Genomic DNA, 19,610 nt, shown 5'->3' with positions numbered 1-19,610 from the left:
ATGGAATAATAGCCATACATTTAAGTGTCATAACTTCACTACAGAATCATGCTCTCCTATAAAAAGGGCTGGAAATTCTTATTTTGTTTTAATATTTAGTTATGAATAGAAACACTACATATAGAAAGTTTTGAAAACAGAAGAAAAAAGTTAATATTCCACTCCACAAAACAACTACTTCGATGAAAAAAATCTTTATCCTAATAAGTGTCGTCATAGGATTTTTGAAGTCTCCCAGCCATACTGACTATGAAATGAGTATATCTAAGCGGAAATAGTAAAAGCTCCAAATATGGCCAGCTCTTTGGGAGGCTGAATGTTCTGTTTCCAGGGTGTCTTGCAATACTTCCCAAGCATTCCTAACATATTCCCAACTCAAGGATTTCTTTTCCTGTACTCCTCTCTCACTGATCTTTCATCAGGAGAAGGCATACTAACTCTATACCCAGAGTTTCAAAATTCTGCTTCCTCCTCCTGGAGGTCTAATAGAGCTGTAATGCAAAACTACCTTTCATCAACAGATCTACCATCTAATGAGACGCATTAGTCTAAAAATTCATTATGCATAAACCATAGATTATATAAAATGGTATTGTTTATTATTTTTATTAATGTTACTTTATCATATACCAAGTATATTTAAAGAAGGGGCAGTTTATATTAAAATAAATGTATAAAAATAAGAATTTCCAGGTTGATTACATCTTCCAGGAACTCCTGAAACAAAAGAGAAAACACAAAAGCACTTTATATAAAACATCTTAATGAAAATTTACCCTTAACACATACTTGTCGCTCTAGATCTTGAATTTTTTTGACATCAGCTGCTCTATCTTTTAAACGTATCTTTTGCTGAATAGATGGATTTCCAGATTCAGCTTTCAGTTTCTCAACCTATCAATAAGTAAAAACATATTGAGAAGCATATTTAAAACCTACCAGAGAAACACCAGGAGAAACAAGCATAATGGTAGTTCATGCATTCATTTATTAATTCCCAGTTATGGTACTGTGCTGGAAGAATCAGAGGGCGTGGAACTGGCAGCTATATTAGATAAAAAGGTCAGAAAACGTCTCTCTAGAGAGCAGAAATTTGAGCTGAGACTTGAATGAGAAGGAGTGAGACACGGGAAGAACCAAGGTCAGAGTAATCTAGGCCAAGACAACAAGTGGAATGAACTTAGTATGTTCAAGAACCAACAGGAGGTTTGGTGTGGCTGGAGGAGAATGACTTGTTTGAGTGTGATTGTGATGAGGCTGGAGATGCAGGCAGGGTTCAGACCATGTGGGGATCTGACAGACCATGACACAGAGTTTGAATTTATTTGCAGTCTAATCTAAAATAAACTATACATCTAAAAGTGAACCAAGACCCAAACTAGGTATTTTGATAGAATTTAAAGGATTGAGTCAATGACACAAGGCTAAGAAGAACTGACTGCTGAAGAGAACAGGGTTCATCTACATAAATACTTTCTGAAATAATCTATAACACCTCAAGTTTGAGCTTCTCAATTTCTTCATTTGCTTCTTTAAGCCGAGCTGCATCTTTATCCAGAAGTTCCTGATTTTCAGCATACCATTGTAATCTTTTTTGCAGATGGCTGATTTCTTGTTTATGTGTTTCTTCTAAAATTTTTATTTCATATAATTTTTCACCTATAAGATAAAGTAACTCAATAACTTATTGTAACTTTTCAAAGTATGAAAATAAATTAAAATACTTTAAATGAAAAACAAAGCCTATCTAAAATAAAAATATTATGAAAAAAATAAGAGGCAAAAAATAACTGATGTATGAAAGGTAGTGTCTAGTTTAATTTATTAGGGGGGAGACAAAGATTATGTTCATAATCTAAATCTTCAAACTCAGCAAAATTGACTATGTAGAAATTTCTGACACACTGTTTTCCCACTATTATAAAAGTAAACTTGTTTTCATGGAAAAATAAATATTGGATTCAAGAGATAATAAAGAATCCCTACGATTATACTTAAAAGTAACAATAGCAAACATTAGTGCTTACCATGCATGATTTTACTTAATACAACAAACATATGATGGGTACTATTATGAATATTCTATTTTACAGATGAGGAAAGTAAATGTAATTTTCTTACAAATAGATAAGTGGATTTGATTATACATATCTTACACTGAAGATCATAATATCACAAAGGAGAACTCTTTATTTTGGCAAATGAGAACTCCTGTGATCTATGTTTCTAGCCCTGTGTTCTGCTTTCCTAAGCTCCAGTTCATAGGTGCAATCAATAACATGCTGATGAAACACACTTGGGCAGATTCCCTCCATTCCTTCACTTCTGAATCTTACCATCTGTCAGGACCCAGCTCAAATGTCATTCCTCCCTCAAACTCTTATTTAGCACCCTGACTTATGCTTATTTGTAATTTCTTTCTTTTTTTTTACATTAAACTTTTCTGTATTCTTTTCTTACTCTTTGTTTTCCTTGGTGGAGAATGCCATATTTATCCTTGTGTTTTCTACATAGTGCAAGGTTATTTGTTCATTTAGCAAATACTTGAGAGTTACATTTCAGACTCAGGGAAAAAGGACAGACCATGCCCTCAGCAAGGTCACAGTCTAGGGTGATAGGCATGTAAAGAACTAACATAAAATGCCACAAATAACAAAATAATCCTTGATTTTCTTTGATCTTGCCATTATTCCTGCTAAAACTATGCACATATCTATTAATAACTAATATTTAAAAAGTGTCTAAAATTACAATGTACTTCAAGAAACAGCATTTTGCTTAGATTATCCAACTGCTATTATTTAAATTCAAGATTAGAATAGTTATGGGTATAAAGGTAAACTGTTTTAGCTCAGTGTTTTACCTGTGGCATAAGCAATCTGATCTTTGGCTTGATCTCTCTCTCTCTTCATTTTTTCCAAGTCTACTTCAAGAGCCTGTTTGTCTTGCTTCAGTCTTTTGATGTCTTCCAATAAACTATTCTTTTCTTTCTTGATATTCATAGAAACAAAAAAGCAAATTATTTCTAATCACAATAAATTGTGGTACAGTCTCTCCTTCACCTAATCCATCACAAATACTGCTAATTATTCTTCCTAAATTTTAGGATTTTATCATGCTGCAAATTATTAGTAGCTCCCCATCGCCTACTAAAATCAGTTCTAATCATCTAACTCAGCACAGCCTGAAAGACCTTCCAACCTACTGTTCTAACGTTTCCTGTCCACTTTATTATTGTAAAAACCTCCTAACTAGTCTGCCTCTCCACCCTCAGCACCTACAGTCTATTCTCCTCACAGGAGCCAGAGGAATTGTTTTAGAGTCAGTTAATATTACTCCTCTGAAACTTTCTGGTGGTTCCCATCCCTCTCAAGGTAAACTCAAAGTCCTTACCATGATCTCCAGTGTCACATAACCTAGCCGAGCCCACATTTCTAACCACACTGACTACATATCTTCCCCCTCCCACTCCACTCCAGCTGCAAAGACCTCCTAGTGTTCTTTGAACATGCCCAGCACACTCCTACCCCAATGTGTTTGCACTTACTATTTCCTCTGTCCACAGCACTCGGCCCCCAGATAGCCATGTTGCTTGCTCCTTCACTTCATCAGGATTTCTGCTCAAATGAAGCCCCAGGAAAACCTCCCCAGAGTACTCTTTCTAAAACAGCAACCCCTGTACTGGCATCCTGGGTATGTTGCTTTATTTTCTTCTCACAACACTCATCACCACCTAACATAATATATATTTACTGGAAAGCAGGACTTCACTTTGCTAACCCTTGCATCATAAATGCATTAAAAATGCTTGGCACATCAAAATAATGTTGAATGAATTCTCAGTATGCTCTATATTCCACACTACTCTAAATGGGTCCCATTTTGCTACTTGACAAAAATCATACTTATCCTTCAAAGCTTCAAAAGAGGCTATTCCTGATAATCCCCTTCTCTGAGTTCCCATAAACTGTCACTGTACCTCTACTATAACACTTGTTAATTTACGTTTCATATGACATTGATTTGTGTCTATGCCTCTTCTCTTTATTAGGTCAAAAGCTCTATGGGGGACCAAGTCTGATGACTACCAGTTTACTTTATTCGACTAAGTACATGGCAGGTAATAAATGTACATTGAACTGATCACATAACGGCTGAAGAAACTCTTGGACTCATGGCAGTACACTTGGTATAATTAAGTTCCAGAATAAAAATTCTTACAAATTCTGTGTTATACTATCTTACAATTTTAAATCCAGTCTAAGAAAATAATCCATTCGTCAAGTATTACATAATCTCGGTTTCTAGCTGCATCACAGATTTAACTGCATCATTTTACTGTTTCATCTGTGTGATCTTCTGTAGAGAGATGTCCTTTCAGGAGAGCACTGAATTTCTTCATTTTAAATGCTCAGGTATCTTTATGCAAATACGTTTTGTTTAATTAGATCAATCAACTTAGAAATGTTCTCTTGCAGTGCCTACTTCATGGAATAACAGAATTTTAGAGTTCAAAGGAACTTTAAACATCTTGAGTTCGTACATGCAATCACTGCCTAAGAGGATAGGATGTCCACTTAATTCTTCCATCTGTCCAGGGACTGAGACTGCCCACCTTTAAGAAGGTCAGTATGTCAATCCTGTGGGCACAGGGTTTTTGGCTGGCAAGTACTTTTCCTCCATTATAAGTTTATGTGCAGACATTCAGAGAGGGTCTCTCTAACCTTAGTTTTGTCCTTACTCATCCACTTCTGCCTCAGAGGCCTCTCCTTCTGGAAGGCAACAAGCCCATTCCTGATTCAGGGCTTAGACTTTCACCTTGGCTGGAAGATTGATTTTTGCAGTTAGCTGCTGCTTCTTTCCAGCTCTCAACCCAGACATCGCTTGCTCAGAGAGTACCTCCTTTACCACACTATTGAGTGCTGTCTTACCCCTACCCTGCCCACCTTACCCCTACCCTGCCCACCTTATCCTCAAAGAACTTACCACTATGAGTAATTATTTTATTTGTTTACTTATTATCTGTCTTCTCCATTAGAATATACGTTCCCCGTAAGTCACGTTCATGCCAATCTTGCTTACTTATTGTTTTCCCAATGCCAGGATGAGTGCCTGGTACCTGGCAGGTGCCTGACAAAGGCTGACCAAATGAATGAGCTGTGGTTGGCCTCATTCTCCTCCCCACCCTGGGATACTAAAAGGAAAGGGCTCAGGACCTTTGCTTTTAGTATGTGTCCATCCAATTTATAAAGAACCAACTCACATTTTAACATTAAACTAATTAGCATTACTTTTTATAGTACAAATTAGACTGTATACAAGTATATTTGATATGAATATTATTATATTATAGATTTATCCCAGTATGAATTTTTGTTCTAAAACTAAAACCAAAAATGAGATTAAAATAAATCAAAATGAATGAAAATAAAGGTATATTTACATTCTATCTTTCAGTATTTGCACAAACAAATCTCTAAAGAATTTTTACTAATTTTTTTTTAAATTAACATTTTCTCTCTTATTTTTTATTTTTCTTGAGCAGGACTCATTGTGCTTCCTGAATCTGAGAATTCATCTTTTTTATAATTTCTAGAAAATTCTCAGCCATTACCTTTCAAAAATATTTAAATATATACTATAACATCTCATATTTCTGATATTTCCCATTTCTCTATTTTTGTGTCATGTAGTTTACTAATTTCTTAGTTGTATATGATCATCTATTTGGCTTTTCTACTTATTTAATTTCCAAAAACATACTTCCAGAGCTGTTTATTTTTCTCTGAATTTGCCTAGTCTGTTTTCTTCTTACTTTATATCTTCTCACTCATTTTGTTTATTTAATCATTTTAAGTCTATTTATTTTATAGTCTGTTCAAAAATTCTATTAGGGTCTAATCCTGCTGTTTATTAAATTTTCCCATGCCTGCTCATGGTGAATGGTTTCTCTGGGTTTCGTAATTTTGCACTATGAGCATAATATCAGCAGGATTTTATCCGTATGGATACTTCATGAGCCGGGTTAAGAACATATACCTCTAAGAGTTGTGTTGTATTTGTTTCCTCTAGACGCTCTAGAGGTTATCATTGACTCAAGACCACAGTTTATGTTATTTATTTTTTCACTTTGAGTATGACCAACCCCTGTAGATAATGTCAATTCCAATACTAAAACACAAATGAAGGCAGAAGGGATGACATTTACACTGAACGAGTAAAGCATGTGCACCAAGCAGATAGATTTTCCCTCCCTACTTGGAGATTAAGTGAAGACAGAAAAGCTTTCTTGACATCTCAGCCCATTATGAAGGTGGGTGGATTTTTTCCTAGTCCACTGTTTTACTCAAGGATGTGGCCCTCTGCAGTCCTGGTGCCCTGTCTTCACTCTGCTGTTAAAACTCAAGCCCTGTGGTCACTGAACGGAAAGCCTAGAAGCAGGTGCTTTCTTTTTACTGCGAGGTTTTCCTCCTTGTTCGTTTCTGACCCCTAGAGACTTCCCTTACTTTCTTGAGAATTTGGTCATGCATTTACAAGATGTTTACTGTATTTTATCCAGTATTTTCCAGTACTTTTAGTGGCAGTTACAGTTTCTCATTTGTCAGAAGAACATGTTCCAAACAGCACTTTTGAAAGGTCACTAATAACAGCCTTTGAATGAAGCTAATGCTATGCTTGAAACCTTACCATGTTTTTCCACAACTTCATAAAATAGAGCAATATTAATTTCTCTTTTAACTTGCTAATTTTGAGGCCTACTGATAAGAACAGTCTAATCATGTATTCTTTTTTCCTATCTGCCTGCTTGCCTACCTATTTAATCATCTTGTACATGCATGCATCTGAAAGAAGTTATCTAGTGGCTTCATATTTGAAGCTGCAGTTTATATATTACAATTTCTATATAACCTGACGTTATATAACAAATATCTAATTAAAAAGTGATATGTAATTGGAAATTTTCTAATTTACACAATCATTCAAATAGAATGGAATGGCTCTTTAGTTTAGTGTTATGGTTCTTAATGGAGGGAGTGGGGAGAACTGCCCGCCCACAGGGGATGTTTGGAAATGTGGCAGTGGTTTTGAGTGTTACAATGACTCATGAGTGCTATGAGCACAATGTTCCTAAGGACGGAGATAACAAAAATAATGCAATACATGGAACTGTTCTGCTTGAAAGAGAATTAACCTGCCCCAAATTCCAAAATGTCTCCCATTGATAAATATTGCTCTAAGAAATTCTATGGCATATTTTTATAATGTAATCAATAAAAATAAAGAAAAAATAGGGAGCAGCTATTGCATTTCACCCTTGTGTTAAATATATCCGATACGAATGTTTGTAGGTATTGTCTCTGACCCGTAGAAGTGTACAGTCTACTTAGGAAGATAGGTAAAAAGCCAACTAATGTTTTAAGGTGAACAATATCTTCAAATTATTTTCCTATTTTAGCTGTACATTTCAATGAGGAATTTGTTTGAAATAAGTACACATGCCCTAAATAAGGTTATGCCTATAAAAGGGCTTCATGTGATAAATACCTGAAGAGAGGTTGGATTATTAAGAGGATGCCATCTAAAATCAGTATTACATTGTTTCCAATACGTTAAAGTCAGATCTATGCTAAACGCTTCTCTTTGATATTTCTTAATTTTTAAGTGCTATGAAATTTATAAACAGATCTTATTTATTCATAAATTACAAAAAGATTTTTTGCATGTATAGGGATTTTTACAATAATCTTTTCTATTGCTAATAGTTAAAATCCTTATACAACTTACCTGTGCCAAACGTAATTCTGCTAACAAATCTGTAAAATTCTGGTTTCTGGTGGGCTCTTCAACTGCTTGAGACAGCAAATGACTTTTTTGCATCTGTTCTCTGATTTATTTTGAAAATAAAGATTTTTTTTTACAAGGAACTCTTTTCAATACAAAATATTAAAAGGAATTCTTTTCAATAAAATTACAAGGAACTCTTTTCAATACAAAAAATTAAAAACTCTAATGGATGTTGGAACTATGTGAGTCACTGAAAATAAAAAGGTTATTTAATCTAAAGACTAAAATACCATTTAAAAGAAAATACATATTAAGGGAAATGTTTATGTTTAATCTAAAGGAACTGAACCCGTAGGATTACTGGTTTATTTAACATATAATTAAATAATATAACTATTAAAATATTTCCTAATTTTCAGAGAAAAAAAAATTAACGTCCCAGGAAGATGTGCTGCACTTTTCCTGTGGTGTTGTGTACTCCCTGCTAACATCATTCTAGATTCCCTTCTGAGAAACACAAATTGCCAATCATAGACATGGAAAATAACAAACAAAACCAAACACAGTCTACTATTTGTACCTAACATCAACTTTTCTGTTTTTCAGAGACATTACATAAGGAATTTAAGAATCCACATATGATCATCTAACCCTAATATACTAAAAAAAGCATTTATTTCATTGTGAAAGTTCATTTAGAGTTTCAGTTTGAGATCTTGGAATAGATCTTCTCTTTTAAAAGCTGGTCAGTATAAGAGGTGATATTTTGAAATACTTTATTAAAGTACCTGGGAAGAAAGCAGATGTAAATGCTTTCATGCCATTAGTACTGTGTAGATTATGACATTTAGCCTTGGGTCACACTTATCAGGAGAAAGAGCACAGGTTTTCTTTCTTTCTTTCTTTTTCTAATTTCCACGAAAGTGCCCTCGCTTGCCCAACCTGTGTATCATCTACCTTTATCAGCTATAAGGTGTACCTTTTTCTATTTTTCATGAAAGATCAGTATGAGCTAACAGCAGCCCTGCCTCTTACATCCTAGGTTACCTAACAACAAAACAATTGGAAGAGATATGTGAACATAGCATTCATGACATTTATAGCCAAAAGACCTTCTTCTGAAAGCAGTCCTGAGTAATTATGTGTTTATGTGAAATGATACACAACTGGTAGTCATTTCCTAAAAGCAGATAGTACCCTAGCATGCCCATGCCTCTGGGTTCAACTTTTTCACTTAAAATGTTAAAAGTTGGATGTAAAACATTCAAAAGAATTTATAATCTGAAATATAATTCCTAAGTAGGTGCTGGTGCTCTATCAGCCCACCAACTCAAGAGGTTTTCCTTCTCTGTAGAAATGACTCAGCCAAACAGCAACTTCTACTCCCTGGCCTAGAGGATGTCCTTGGATTGCTTCCTGGGCATACTTCAGCCAGTGACAGCCTGGCTTGGGATACAAAAGCCTGCCACTCCCCAGAGGAAACCCCTACCCCTCCCTGGGGCACCCCTTGGCCAGTGACTAGCTGGCTTGAGAGCACAAAAGGCTGTCCCCTATTGCCTTAGGTGGGGACCAACTATGTAATGCAATCTGTTCTCCTGAGCGTCCTGGTGAGAGTGGAATGAAGCCAGTCTCCAGCTGAGACAACATTCTCACTTCCTCTCCCTCCTCCTACCCACCTTACCCATCTTGCTTCTTTCTCTTGCTCCCATTCTCTTGAGAGTTATCCTCCAGGAAATCATCTCCACAAGGATTCCCATCTCTAGCTCTACATGTACAAAACCTGACCTAAGATAGCAAGTGATAATGTATTTTTTTAGCATTATTACTAATATGCATTACATAAGCTTCTCAGGCTTAATGACCTATCAAGAGGAATGCTGTATGTTCAATTTTCTGAAAGTGGTCTTAGACTCAAATAGCTGAAACTACAGTATAATACCAAAAGAAAAATCTATTAAATATTAAAAATATAAAAGTTACAAAACTGTAAATCAGTGTATAAATTTTTTCATTTCTAACTAAATGTATTATTAATATAACAATAAAGTGCTTAGGAACAGTCTAAAGTATATTTGGTTTTAAGAATTTAAAAAGGACTTACTTTAAGGAAGCTAACTCGCTGAACAAACTCTGGTTTTCCTTAAACATTCGTTCCTCATTTTTCTTGTTTTGTTCTTGGAGGTTTTTCACTTGATTATACAATTTTTCATTTTCCTTTTTATAAATAAAAAATTACATTTTAGTTAAAAGCCAGTAGTACCTCCATAAGTATATATGCTCATAACATATATATCTTTTAAACATTTTCAAGGTTTTAAAAATTTCTTGTTCTTGAATCTTTTTAAAACTCTTTATCTCAGAAGAAAACTTATTATTGAAAACAATACTTTCCAAAATGCTTACTCAAAAAAAAAAGTTGTGAAAATTCCCAAAGCCAAAGAGTGTAGTGTCAGTATAAGAGACTGCATTTCACAGGAGTAAACGGTGAGTGACTGCAGGAATAACCACATTACAATTCTGTGCTCCCAGATGGAAAGGCCAGTGGGACTATTTGCACCCTCTTTTTTGTTTTTAGTCTGGCTTCCCATGGTGAGGTAATTCAATGTAGCCACAATGGGTGTCCATGCTGTTTCTGGAAATTTCTGTGAGCAGGGAGTTAGAGACTGGTTGTTTCTGAACGATCAGGACAAGGCAGAGCATAAACTAGACCCAGTTCATTACCAGGCTTGAGCTAAAGAGTAACTCAAACACTGCGATCAGATGAAAAAAGTACCAATCTGTGCTTAGGTGCTCTGGCTTATTAATCTTCTTAAAATTAAGAATCTGATGAATACCAAGGACCTTGGAGGACCTAATGAAAACTAGGAACTGTTTAACCATGTCTGGCCTAGTGCCTGACAAATGGCCTGTGCTTAAATATCTGCAGAATTAATAAAACCCAGAAAAATGCATAAATATACAACACACTGATATATAAATTTTGTGTTATATTTGTGGGAAGAGGTGGCTGGCAAACTTACAGGCCTATGAAATCCTCCTTAAAACCCATGCTCTAGCTGGCATGATTAAAATAGTAGACAAAGGGTTTGGAAGGGCAATGTGTCCTGCAAAATCAGTACCATTTCATTTATTGTAAATGCTGTAATCTCTAATGTGGTAATGCTTCCTTTGGGATGGCCCTGAATGACAATGCTTGTTATTGGTAGGCTCAATGCTTAGGCTATGGTTGTCAAAAGAGAAAAAGGTAATGCAAGGGGTAGGGGTAGAGTGGGGGAAGAAACAAAGATGAAGTCTCACGCTGGAGATCATTAAATGTGTCCTGGCTGACTGTCAAGTCAACGTCACCTAGATTCCATCACATTTCACAAATGTCTACCTTCTGTGAGACACATAAATTTTCTCAATTCAATTTTTTTCACTCAATTTCAGATTCATATATTTAAATATAATACAAAACTAGCCAATATTATCTAATGAAAAACATTACAAGAAACTAAAGAAAAATAGGAAAGTTTCTAAGGAACACAGCCATTAAAAGTAGTAACAGGCAACATTCATTGATTAGTTACTATGTGCCAGGTACTAAGAGATTGGTTTGCGCTGTCTTGTTTTAATTTCACAACCATCTTATGAGATAGGTACTATTACTATCTCCATTTCACAGATGAAGAAATTAGTTTAGAGAAGTAAGTGATTTGCTCAAGGCTGCACAGCTGGTTGTAGACCTAAGTCTTAAACTATATTTTCTGAATCCAGAATATATGCTCTTAACCACTTTAATTCTGCCCATGAGAAATGTGCAGATTAGTCAAAGTATTACTTCTTCATATTTGCCAGAATTCCCATTATCCGTTAAATGAGCACATAATATTTTTAACATGCCTGACTGCCTCATTCTTATAATATACGGTTTCACCATGTCTGGCCTAGTGCCTGGAGGATGAGAGGATCTCAAAAAAAAAAAAAAACCTATGTGATGAAAAGTCACCATACCTGTTGATATCCCTGAAGAAGTGTCTCTTGTTCTTGTATTTCTTTTTGGATTTGCTTCAATTTTTCTTCAGTGACAGGATCAGTTGTTTCTCCAAAATGTAACCACCTTTGTTTTCTGTTTGTTTCTCCAAAGCTATTTAACTTTGAGAAAAATGCAGAAATTTTTTTATGTGGAGAAGGAAATGATGAAGTGAGAAGTGAGGAAGAATAAGAGAAAACTCAAGGTACATGGACCTAAAACTGTCTTGTAATCACACTGGAATTAATGTAACACCGCTACAGTTAAATCATTAGTGTTGTTTTGTGCTGATGGTTCTGAGGATGGAAATAACTCAGAAATGCTACATAATGTCATTCTCTGAATCTAGACCTTCTATAACAGTTCTTTCTGAATTGTCTTCTTTTGAAGGTCATAGTGAACTAAGGGATTTGTTTCAAAAAGGACTGCTAACAGAAGAAAACTATCAAAATGAGCCAATTGAAATTTCAATTTTTTCCCCCCAGGGAGTTGGATTTAGGCTCTTCTGAAAGGAGGCACTCTCAGGAACCATGCTCTTGTTTTATATAGCAAATATATCAAGCCAAACAGCTCCAGGAACAATGGATGACAATGCATTTAGCAGGAAGTACAAGTTTTTAAATAATAAAAGGAAAAATGGAACAATGTGTCTAGTACCTTGGTTTGAAGAATATAATTGTCTTGATTCAGTTTGAAGAGTTCCTTTTCCTGTTGTCTCTTTAGTTCTTCCATCTTATTTTCCAGCTCTCTCTCTTTTTCTGAGAATATGACTTTAATTTGCTCAATTAGGGCTTGTGCACCCCTCCATTTTTCCTCTGCTTCCTGAACTCTTTTAAACATAATTAATTCTGTCTCTGTATTCCCGCCACAGCATCCTAAGGAATCCTTTTAAGGAAAAGTATTACTTCATTACAGATTCACAAATAAGATTCAAACTGAGGTGGTTAAAAAAGCAAACACAAAGAATTAAAATGACAAAGTTAATAAATAAAGCTAAATTAAAAAAAAATCACTAAGTATTCAATAAGAATGATTAGAATCTCATCCTTGAAGCAAAAGAAATATCATTTATTTCATTATTTACAATTTAGCTTTAATTTAATTTCAGATCAGAAAAACATTATGAATATTAGTTTGAAATGCAATACCTACATTCTGTAACTGAACACAAGAATCAGTTTCTGTAGAGTCTTCAGACTTCTTAGGAGTAGCCAGGCTACTTCCACTTTTGGGAGCTGATTTACCCACTGCTGCAGGCTTGATGAGTTTTGTTTCAGATAAGATATCTAAGTATTGTAAACAGTAGATAAAAATAACACAAATGTAAACAAAATCAAATGTCTATTTAGCGATTATGGAACAAAAAGTATGACTACAACAGAAACAATAACGTAAATGATCTCAAAATAGACTGATGTATTACACTATAATACAGCTGTTTCACTGAACTCAGAACTGTCGCCCATAATCCCATAATCAACACACTACTCAGTTAGACACAGAATGCTAATTAACCTAAGATTCATGTCAAATGCAGCTAAATAAATGTGAGAATGTAGACTGAGATAATTTTAGGCTTTATTACTTTTAAATTATTCTTTTAAAAGTTCACAGCAATAACAATTAAGAATATCTAAATGATGAATCAAAAAGCAATTGATGACATTATGAAGCATTTTAGTTTGAGACTGTGTGCCTTTAAAGCAGACTTTTTAAGTAGTGTATATCAAGACAGTATATATCAATGGAATAATATATAAATGGTGTGAAAATTTTATAACAGCTAGTTTAAATCTGATTTAAAAAGATAAAATTAGAATACTGTTCTAATACCCCGAAAATACATATTAAATTAGAAAATAATGTAACTTCTGTATATCATGGTCAAACTTTCAGCTTTTAAGGTACCTTGTAAACCCCAAAGAGTAGAAATAATTCTAAGGTCAACGAATTATTCAGTTAAATATAAAAAATGTTTAAGGGAAATAACTAGAAGAGATCTGAAGGCCCATATTCAAATACTACAGATTCTGAGCTGAACACTCGGGAAACATTTATCAAGATGCTTAATTTTTAAATGTAAAGTTTACTTTTTCATTGAAAGGAAATATAGTTATTAAAGATTTGGAAAATAGGAAAAGTCAAAAGAAAAAACAAATCATCAATAGTACCTCACTTAAATATTTTAATCTTTTTCTCAGGCATGCAGAAATTTTCCTTATAGAGTAATCATGTTTACTGGACTGTTTCATGTAGGTTTTCTGGAGAAATCCTTAAAGCATTCACTAAGAAACTGCATCACTGAAAAAGCAGGCATGAGTCCTTCCAAATCACTGGAGGTCCATTAATTCGGCCAATGAACGGCACGTGATCTGCGGGCACTGTGATTCTCTCTAGGACCCAGCAGCCAAGAGTGGCGGGTGATTCTTGTTCAAGCTGTAGTCAGTCATTGCTTTTATACCAGAATTCTCCCTTCTTGAGTTCTTAATTTTGATACAGCTAAGTAATTATTTTCAATAATGGTATATGGACAGTGTTTTTTCCCTTTTCATGGGAAATAAAATATGCTTGGATATAAAATTCAAATATGAAAACACTGCAGACTTCAGAACCCTTCTTAAAGAAACAATGGATTAAGAAAATACAGTCAAATAAGAAACTAATCAAAGTAATTTCAGAATGGAGAAGCTATGGATAAGGGACTAGTAAAAAGCATTCAATCTTTTAATAATCAGAACCAAGATCTAAATTCAAAAGCTGAAATTATCAAAGTAATTTCAGAATGGAGAAGCTATGGATAAGGGACTAGCGAAAAGCATTCAATCTTTTAATAATCAGAACCAAGATCTAAATTCAAAAGCTGAGGGAAATTATAGTTGCGGGAGAGAATAAATGTTTCTCGGACAAGTAAAAATTTAAACCAACAAAAATGGGTAAGAGGCATGTGAGTGGTAGGTGTAAGAGTTTTACTATCTTTATATTTCATAGTGAAAACTGAAAATGTATAAAATTGAAAAATGCTGTTAAAAACGACAACACGTATTTGACAACCTTTAAGGAGTTTTCATAATCTATTTTCTTAAAAGGATCTTTTGGGATATAATATTTTATAGGAAAAAGTTTCTTTTTCTTCTTACAGATTTAAGTAAAACTAAATCTAATATTTAAAAAGAACTTGTAAATTGTGATCCCATTATGTTCTGTCATTTATCCATATGTCTGCTTCTCTCGTCTTCCATCTACTCATCTGTGATTCCTCCTATCTGTATAACTACATACATACTGAGAAGCACGAAATGATGTTCACCCACTATGACATCAGTTGTTTCTGGCTAAATTATTGCTTTCTTCTTTTTTATTTTTTTGGATTTTTGAATTTTAATAATGAGCAACTATTCCTTTCATGACAATAAAATTACTTCAAAAATAAAAACATAGAGTTAAGAGCTACAGAAAATTAATACAGAATGAAAAGGTAAACAACCATACAGGAGGTACTGCTAGCTGCCAATCTCTTCTTCTTCCCTATTAACAGAAACCTAATTTTGCCCCTGGCACAATGTGCCCAGTTAAAAACAATCATCTCCTTGGACTCCATGCAACTGGAGATGGCCACACAATAGAAGTTCTGGCCAATAAGTTGAAAGCAAAATTTTCCTACATGGGGATTCCAGGAAAATAACTACTTTCCTTATTAAGAAGCTGACGATTTAACTTGTATTAACTTTCACCTTTCCTCATGACAGGGCTTGGAAGTTGAGTGATCATCTTATGACAACAAAGACAAAAGTCAAAGATTAAGGATTTTGCAGAAACAAAGAAGCAATCTGGTTCCTTGCAGAGTTGCACCAGTTCTGAAATGCCTATCCCTGGCTTCTTTGTTACATGAAAAAGAGAAACCTTTTATTTTTTCATCTTAACCAATGTTGATCCCAGGTGCATTCTCTATTCTGTACACAAATCTCCATCTCAGAGTCTGCTTCTCAGAGAACTAAGCCTGTTGACAAGTAACAACCATCTCAAAGAAATTACAGTTCTGAATAAAACTAAAATTGCTATGGGCAAATTCTCAATAAAAAGAGATTAAAAAATCATACTTAATAGTCTAATGGAAAAAAGGAGCTCAGTATAAAAATAGACAGCCATAGTTTATCGTGGTACTTTAATGTAAATTTTAGTAATGTATTTTATTTTTATTTGGTAGTCATAAATACTATACAATTTTGAAATAGGAAAAAATACTCATAAAAATATTGTTGCCTTCATCTGTCAACATCTGCATCACCCCTCATTTCTTTTCCATCTACGGTGACATTACTTCTGTCTTCATTCTTAGTAATTTCCATATAATCATAGGTAATCCTTTCAAACCCCAGGGTTTTGGTTCTCTGTATTTCTCTCCACCTCAGCTATTCACTCCCACTAGGTATACTCCAGATCTTTTTCTATTATTAGTAATGCAATCATTCCTCAATCTCGGTCTTAGGCATTTACTCTCTATTAATCCCATCTCTTACTTTCTGCCCCACTGGGGTCCAGTATGTTGATCCTACCTATTTCAAACTGTATCACACCCCTTGATGTCCTTCCTTTCTTTATTATTCAGCTTAACTTCCATGCACTTTGTTAGTTACCTTCTTGATCCTCTCTCAGTTCATTGTACTCACTTGGCAAAAAACACTCTCCTTGGTAAATTCAACTATACAACTACCCAATACCTGTAACCATGCAGTGAAATGTGGCTGGACATGCACACACAAGTGTGTATACACACACAGAGAAACACACACACACACACACACACACACACACACACACACACACATTGCCTGGTCTCAATTTAAATTCATGATCATTAACTTCAAGTACACTTTCTGCTGCTCGCATTCTAATTCTCTAGGATAACTATTTCACATCTTCTCCAACATCCCTGCCCCCATCTTCACTGCCAGCTAATGACATTGCGTTTTATTTCTCAAAGAAAATGGAAGCAATCAGAAGAAATCATCCACCCTCTCACCACTTCTATCCACCTACCGGTATCTGCACCCACATTCTCCCCCTACCTAAAGCCAACCCTTCCAATGTATACTAGATCCTCTACTCAAAGACATGGCTCTAGCAACTTTTCCCCCCTCTCCATCATGAATTTTTTTCCTGTCTACTGAATCTTTCCAAAAAGGATAAACATAAAACTCACACTATTATTTCTATTAAAAATAAAGCAAAGCAAAACTAAAGGTTTCTCTTGATTCCATTTGCATACCAGCTCCTGCCCATTTTTTCCCATCTTTTACACTCTTTCTTCCACAGTAGTCTATAACTTGAACTATCCAAGTCTACTCTTCTATTCCTTCTATTTCCACTCAGTTTGCCTTTACAGGCACATATCGACAGAAATGGCTTGCCCAATTTACTGATGACCTCCTTCTTGCTAAACCCAAAGGTCAGTTGTCAGTCTTCATCTTTCTTTATTTTCTAGCTGCAATTGATAGAGCAGATCAATTCTCTTTTATACACTTTATTCACTTGGATCCCACATACTCAGGTTTCCTCTGATCTTACTCTGTCTTCTTTGCAGTTATCCCTCTTCTCCCTGACCTCATATGGTTAGCATGCCCAGGGATCAGGCCTTGGTTTGCCTTTTTCTCGAGCTATGCTCACTTTCTTGATAATTTTCATCAGTCTCATGGCTTAAAAATATTAGTTTTTTTAAACATCTCACAAATAATATCTACAATCCATTCCTCCCTCTTGAATTCTAGACTTTTATATCTAACTGCTTTCTTGTCATCTCCCCTTGCATGTAGAACAGACAGCTCAAAATGATCAACAAGATTCTTGACCTTTTCTCCACCCCGAAATCTGCTCTATCTTAGCCTCCCCATCCCAGCTGGCTATTACCTCCACTTTTCGTTTCTTAAGGCAAAAACTTTGGCATGATGCTCTTTCTTAACCCCAACCCAATTTTTTAGATTTCTGGTTCTATCTTCTTAACATATCCTTATCCAGCCACTTCTCATCACCTCCACTGCCACCACCCTGGATCAAGCCCCATTACTACTAGCCTGGATTCCTAAAATCACCTTCTACCTGGTCCCTGTGCTTCTTCCTTTGCTCTCTATGGTATGTGTATATTTTTATGTGTATATGGTCTATAACACAGCTGCCAGAGAAATTCATCTAAAGGGTAATTGAGATGAGGTCACTCCCGTGGTCAAAACTTTTCAGGGGCTCATCTTTTCATGTAGACTAAAAGCCTAAGTCTTTAAAATGCCCAAATCTTTAAAATGCCCTAGAAAAACCTATATACGCTTGCCCATTCAGATCTCTGGTCTCGTCTACTACCCTCTTTGCTCACTTTGCCCCTAGCTACGTGGGGCTTCTATACACTGTTCCTTGAACATGCCAGGCATTCTTCCCCACTATAGGACTTTTGCACTGGCTGTTTTAGCTTTCTCGAATATGCTACCCCTATATATCCACACAGCCAAGTTCCTTACATCCTACAAGTCTTTGTTCAAACAGCCCTTTCTTAAGGAGGCCTAAGTAAAATTGTGACCTTCCGCACTCCAACACTCAAACTCTTGCTCTACTTTTTATTTTTCCTTAGCATATAATGTTTACTTATTTATTATGCTTATTACTGAATGTCTGTCTTCTCAATAGATGAAGAGTTTCGCAAAATGGAGAGGGAAGGTTTCCTTGTCTATTTTGTTAACTGATGTATGTAAAGGGGCCTCTACTGGCGCCTGCACCAAGGTAGGTGCTCAAAAAATATTTGTTAAATGAATTAATTTGGATAAAGTAAACTTAAAAATTGTTGGGGGTTAATTTATCTAAATTAAATATAATAAATATTAAAAACAAAATTTCATTTCCTTGCTCCCAAAAGTACAAAATGAATACTCCTAAATCATCAATGAAAAATTTTCACATTCCTCGATTCTAAAATTTGAGGAACGTTCCAAGTGTTTTTTTCCTAACAGTAAGCACTAGATCCAATGAGTGGTTATCAATAACTGAGTATACAACAACATCACAAGCAAATGTTCCACAGAAAAGAAAATAAGAGAACATAAAAGACTTTTTAGGGGAAGGGGCTAATTAGAGGTCCCTAGGTTAAGAACAGGAGAAAAAGATGCTTGTATTAATCCAACAGAATCATATTACTGTCTCTCCAGAATAACCAATCCATGTTATTCTCCTTTACTCTGACATAGATCAGCCCTAACCTTTTCATCTTATATGCATAGGTTGCTAAAGTGAAAACATATGCATAGAGACAGAAGGAGAGTCTTTAATGTCTAAAGAATTTTCAATACAGGTATTCCTTGAAGATATTGTGGGTTTCGTTCCAGACCATTTACCATAATAAAGCAAGTATTACAATAAAGTGAGTCATAATCTTTTAGCTAGTGGAAGGCCCTGTCTTCCATTTCTAAAAAAACATAACACCTGTGGAGTGCAACAAAGCAGCATGCAATAAAATGAGGTATTCCTGTATAGTCAAAGTGGTCCTGGAATTGACAAAAATAGGGAAAGGAAAGGGAAGACATTGCAAGCTAGAAATGAATTTTCCAATGAGGCTAGTTCTTCTCTTACAACTATGACCATATACCAATGATGAAATTGGTCACCTATTCAATTTAATCACAAAGAAAAGGACAAAATGTTTCTGGCTCTATTATGGCTCTCCTTTCCCTACTGGAGTCTAAAAGTAGCAGAAATGTTTGTTTGACCTGAACACTTCTATTTCTTTTAATAGCTTCATGGGCTCTACTTTGAAAATTACCCTTTCCTACTGTCAATA

The 19,610-nt window shown here is 35.1% G+C and overlaps 1 protein-coding gene and 1 long non-coding RNA gene across 4 annotated transcripts in view; one reads left to right on the top strand and one right to left on the bottom strand.

The window, feature by feature from the left end:
• Positions 1 to 19,610, bottom strand: part of CEP162 (centrosomal protein 162) — an 87,701-nt gene that overhangs the window by 37,452 nt on the left and 30,639 nt on the right. For all 3 annotated transcript variants that reach the window (XM_039853305.1, XM_039853306.1, XM_039853307.1), the window contains 8 exons: positions 12,950 to 13,083; positions 12,455 to 12,682; positions 11,779 to 11,919; positions 9,887 to 9,999; positions 7,786 to 7,885; positions 2,864 to 2,990; positions 1,496 to 1,659; positions 790 to 894 (listed from right to left, as the gene is read on the bottom strand). In XM_039853305.1, coding sequence (XP_039709239.1) covers positions 790 to 894; positions 1,496 to 1,659; positions 2,864 to 2,990; positions 7,786 to 7,885; positions 9,887 to 9,999; positions 11,779 to 11,919; positions 12,455 to 12,682; positions 12,950 to 13,083 — 1,112 coding nt within the window. The remainder of the gene's footprint in view (positions 1 to 789; positions 895 to 1,495; positions 1,660 to 2,863; positions 2,991 to 7,785; positions 7,886 to 9,886; positions 10,000 to 11,778; positions 11,920 to 12,454; positions 12,683 to 12,949; positions 13,084 to 19,610) is intronic.
• Positions 2,957 to 19,316, top strand: LOC120595014 (uncharacterized). Its single transcript, XR_005650758.1, has 4 exons — positions 2,957 to 3,693; positions 4,052 to 4,120; positions 11,912 to 12,002; positions 15,544 to 19,316. It is a non-coding gene; the product is annotated as an uncharacterized LOC120595014 (long non-coding RNA).

This window comes from Pteropus medius, unplaced genomic scaffold (genome assembly GCF_902729225.1).
Source record: "Pteropus medius unplaced genomic scaffold, Ma_sr-lr_union100, whole genome shotgun sequence".
In the NCBI taxonomy this organism is placed as follows: Eukaryota; Metazoa; Chordata; class Mammalia; order Chiroptera; family Pteropodidae; genus Pteropus; species Pteropus medius.
Note: the sequence above shows the minus strand (reverse complement) of the source record. Positions and strands in the feature narration are given on the sequence as shown.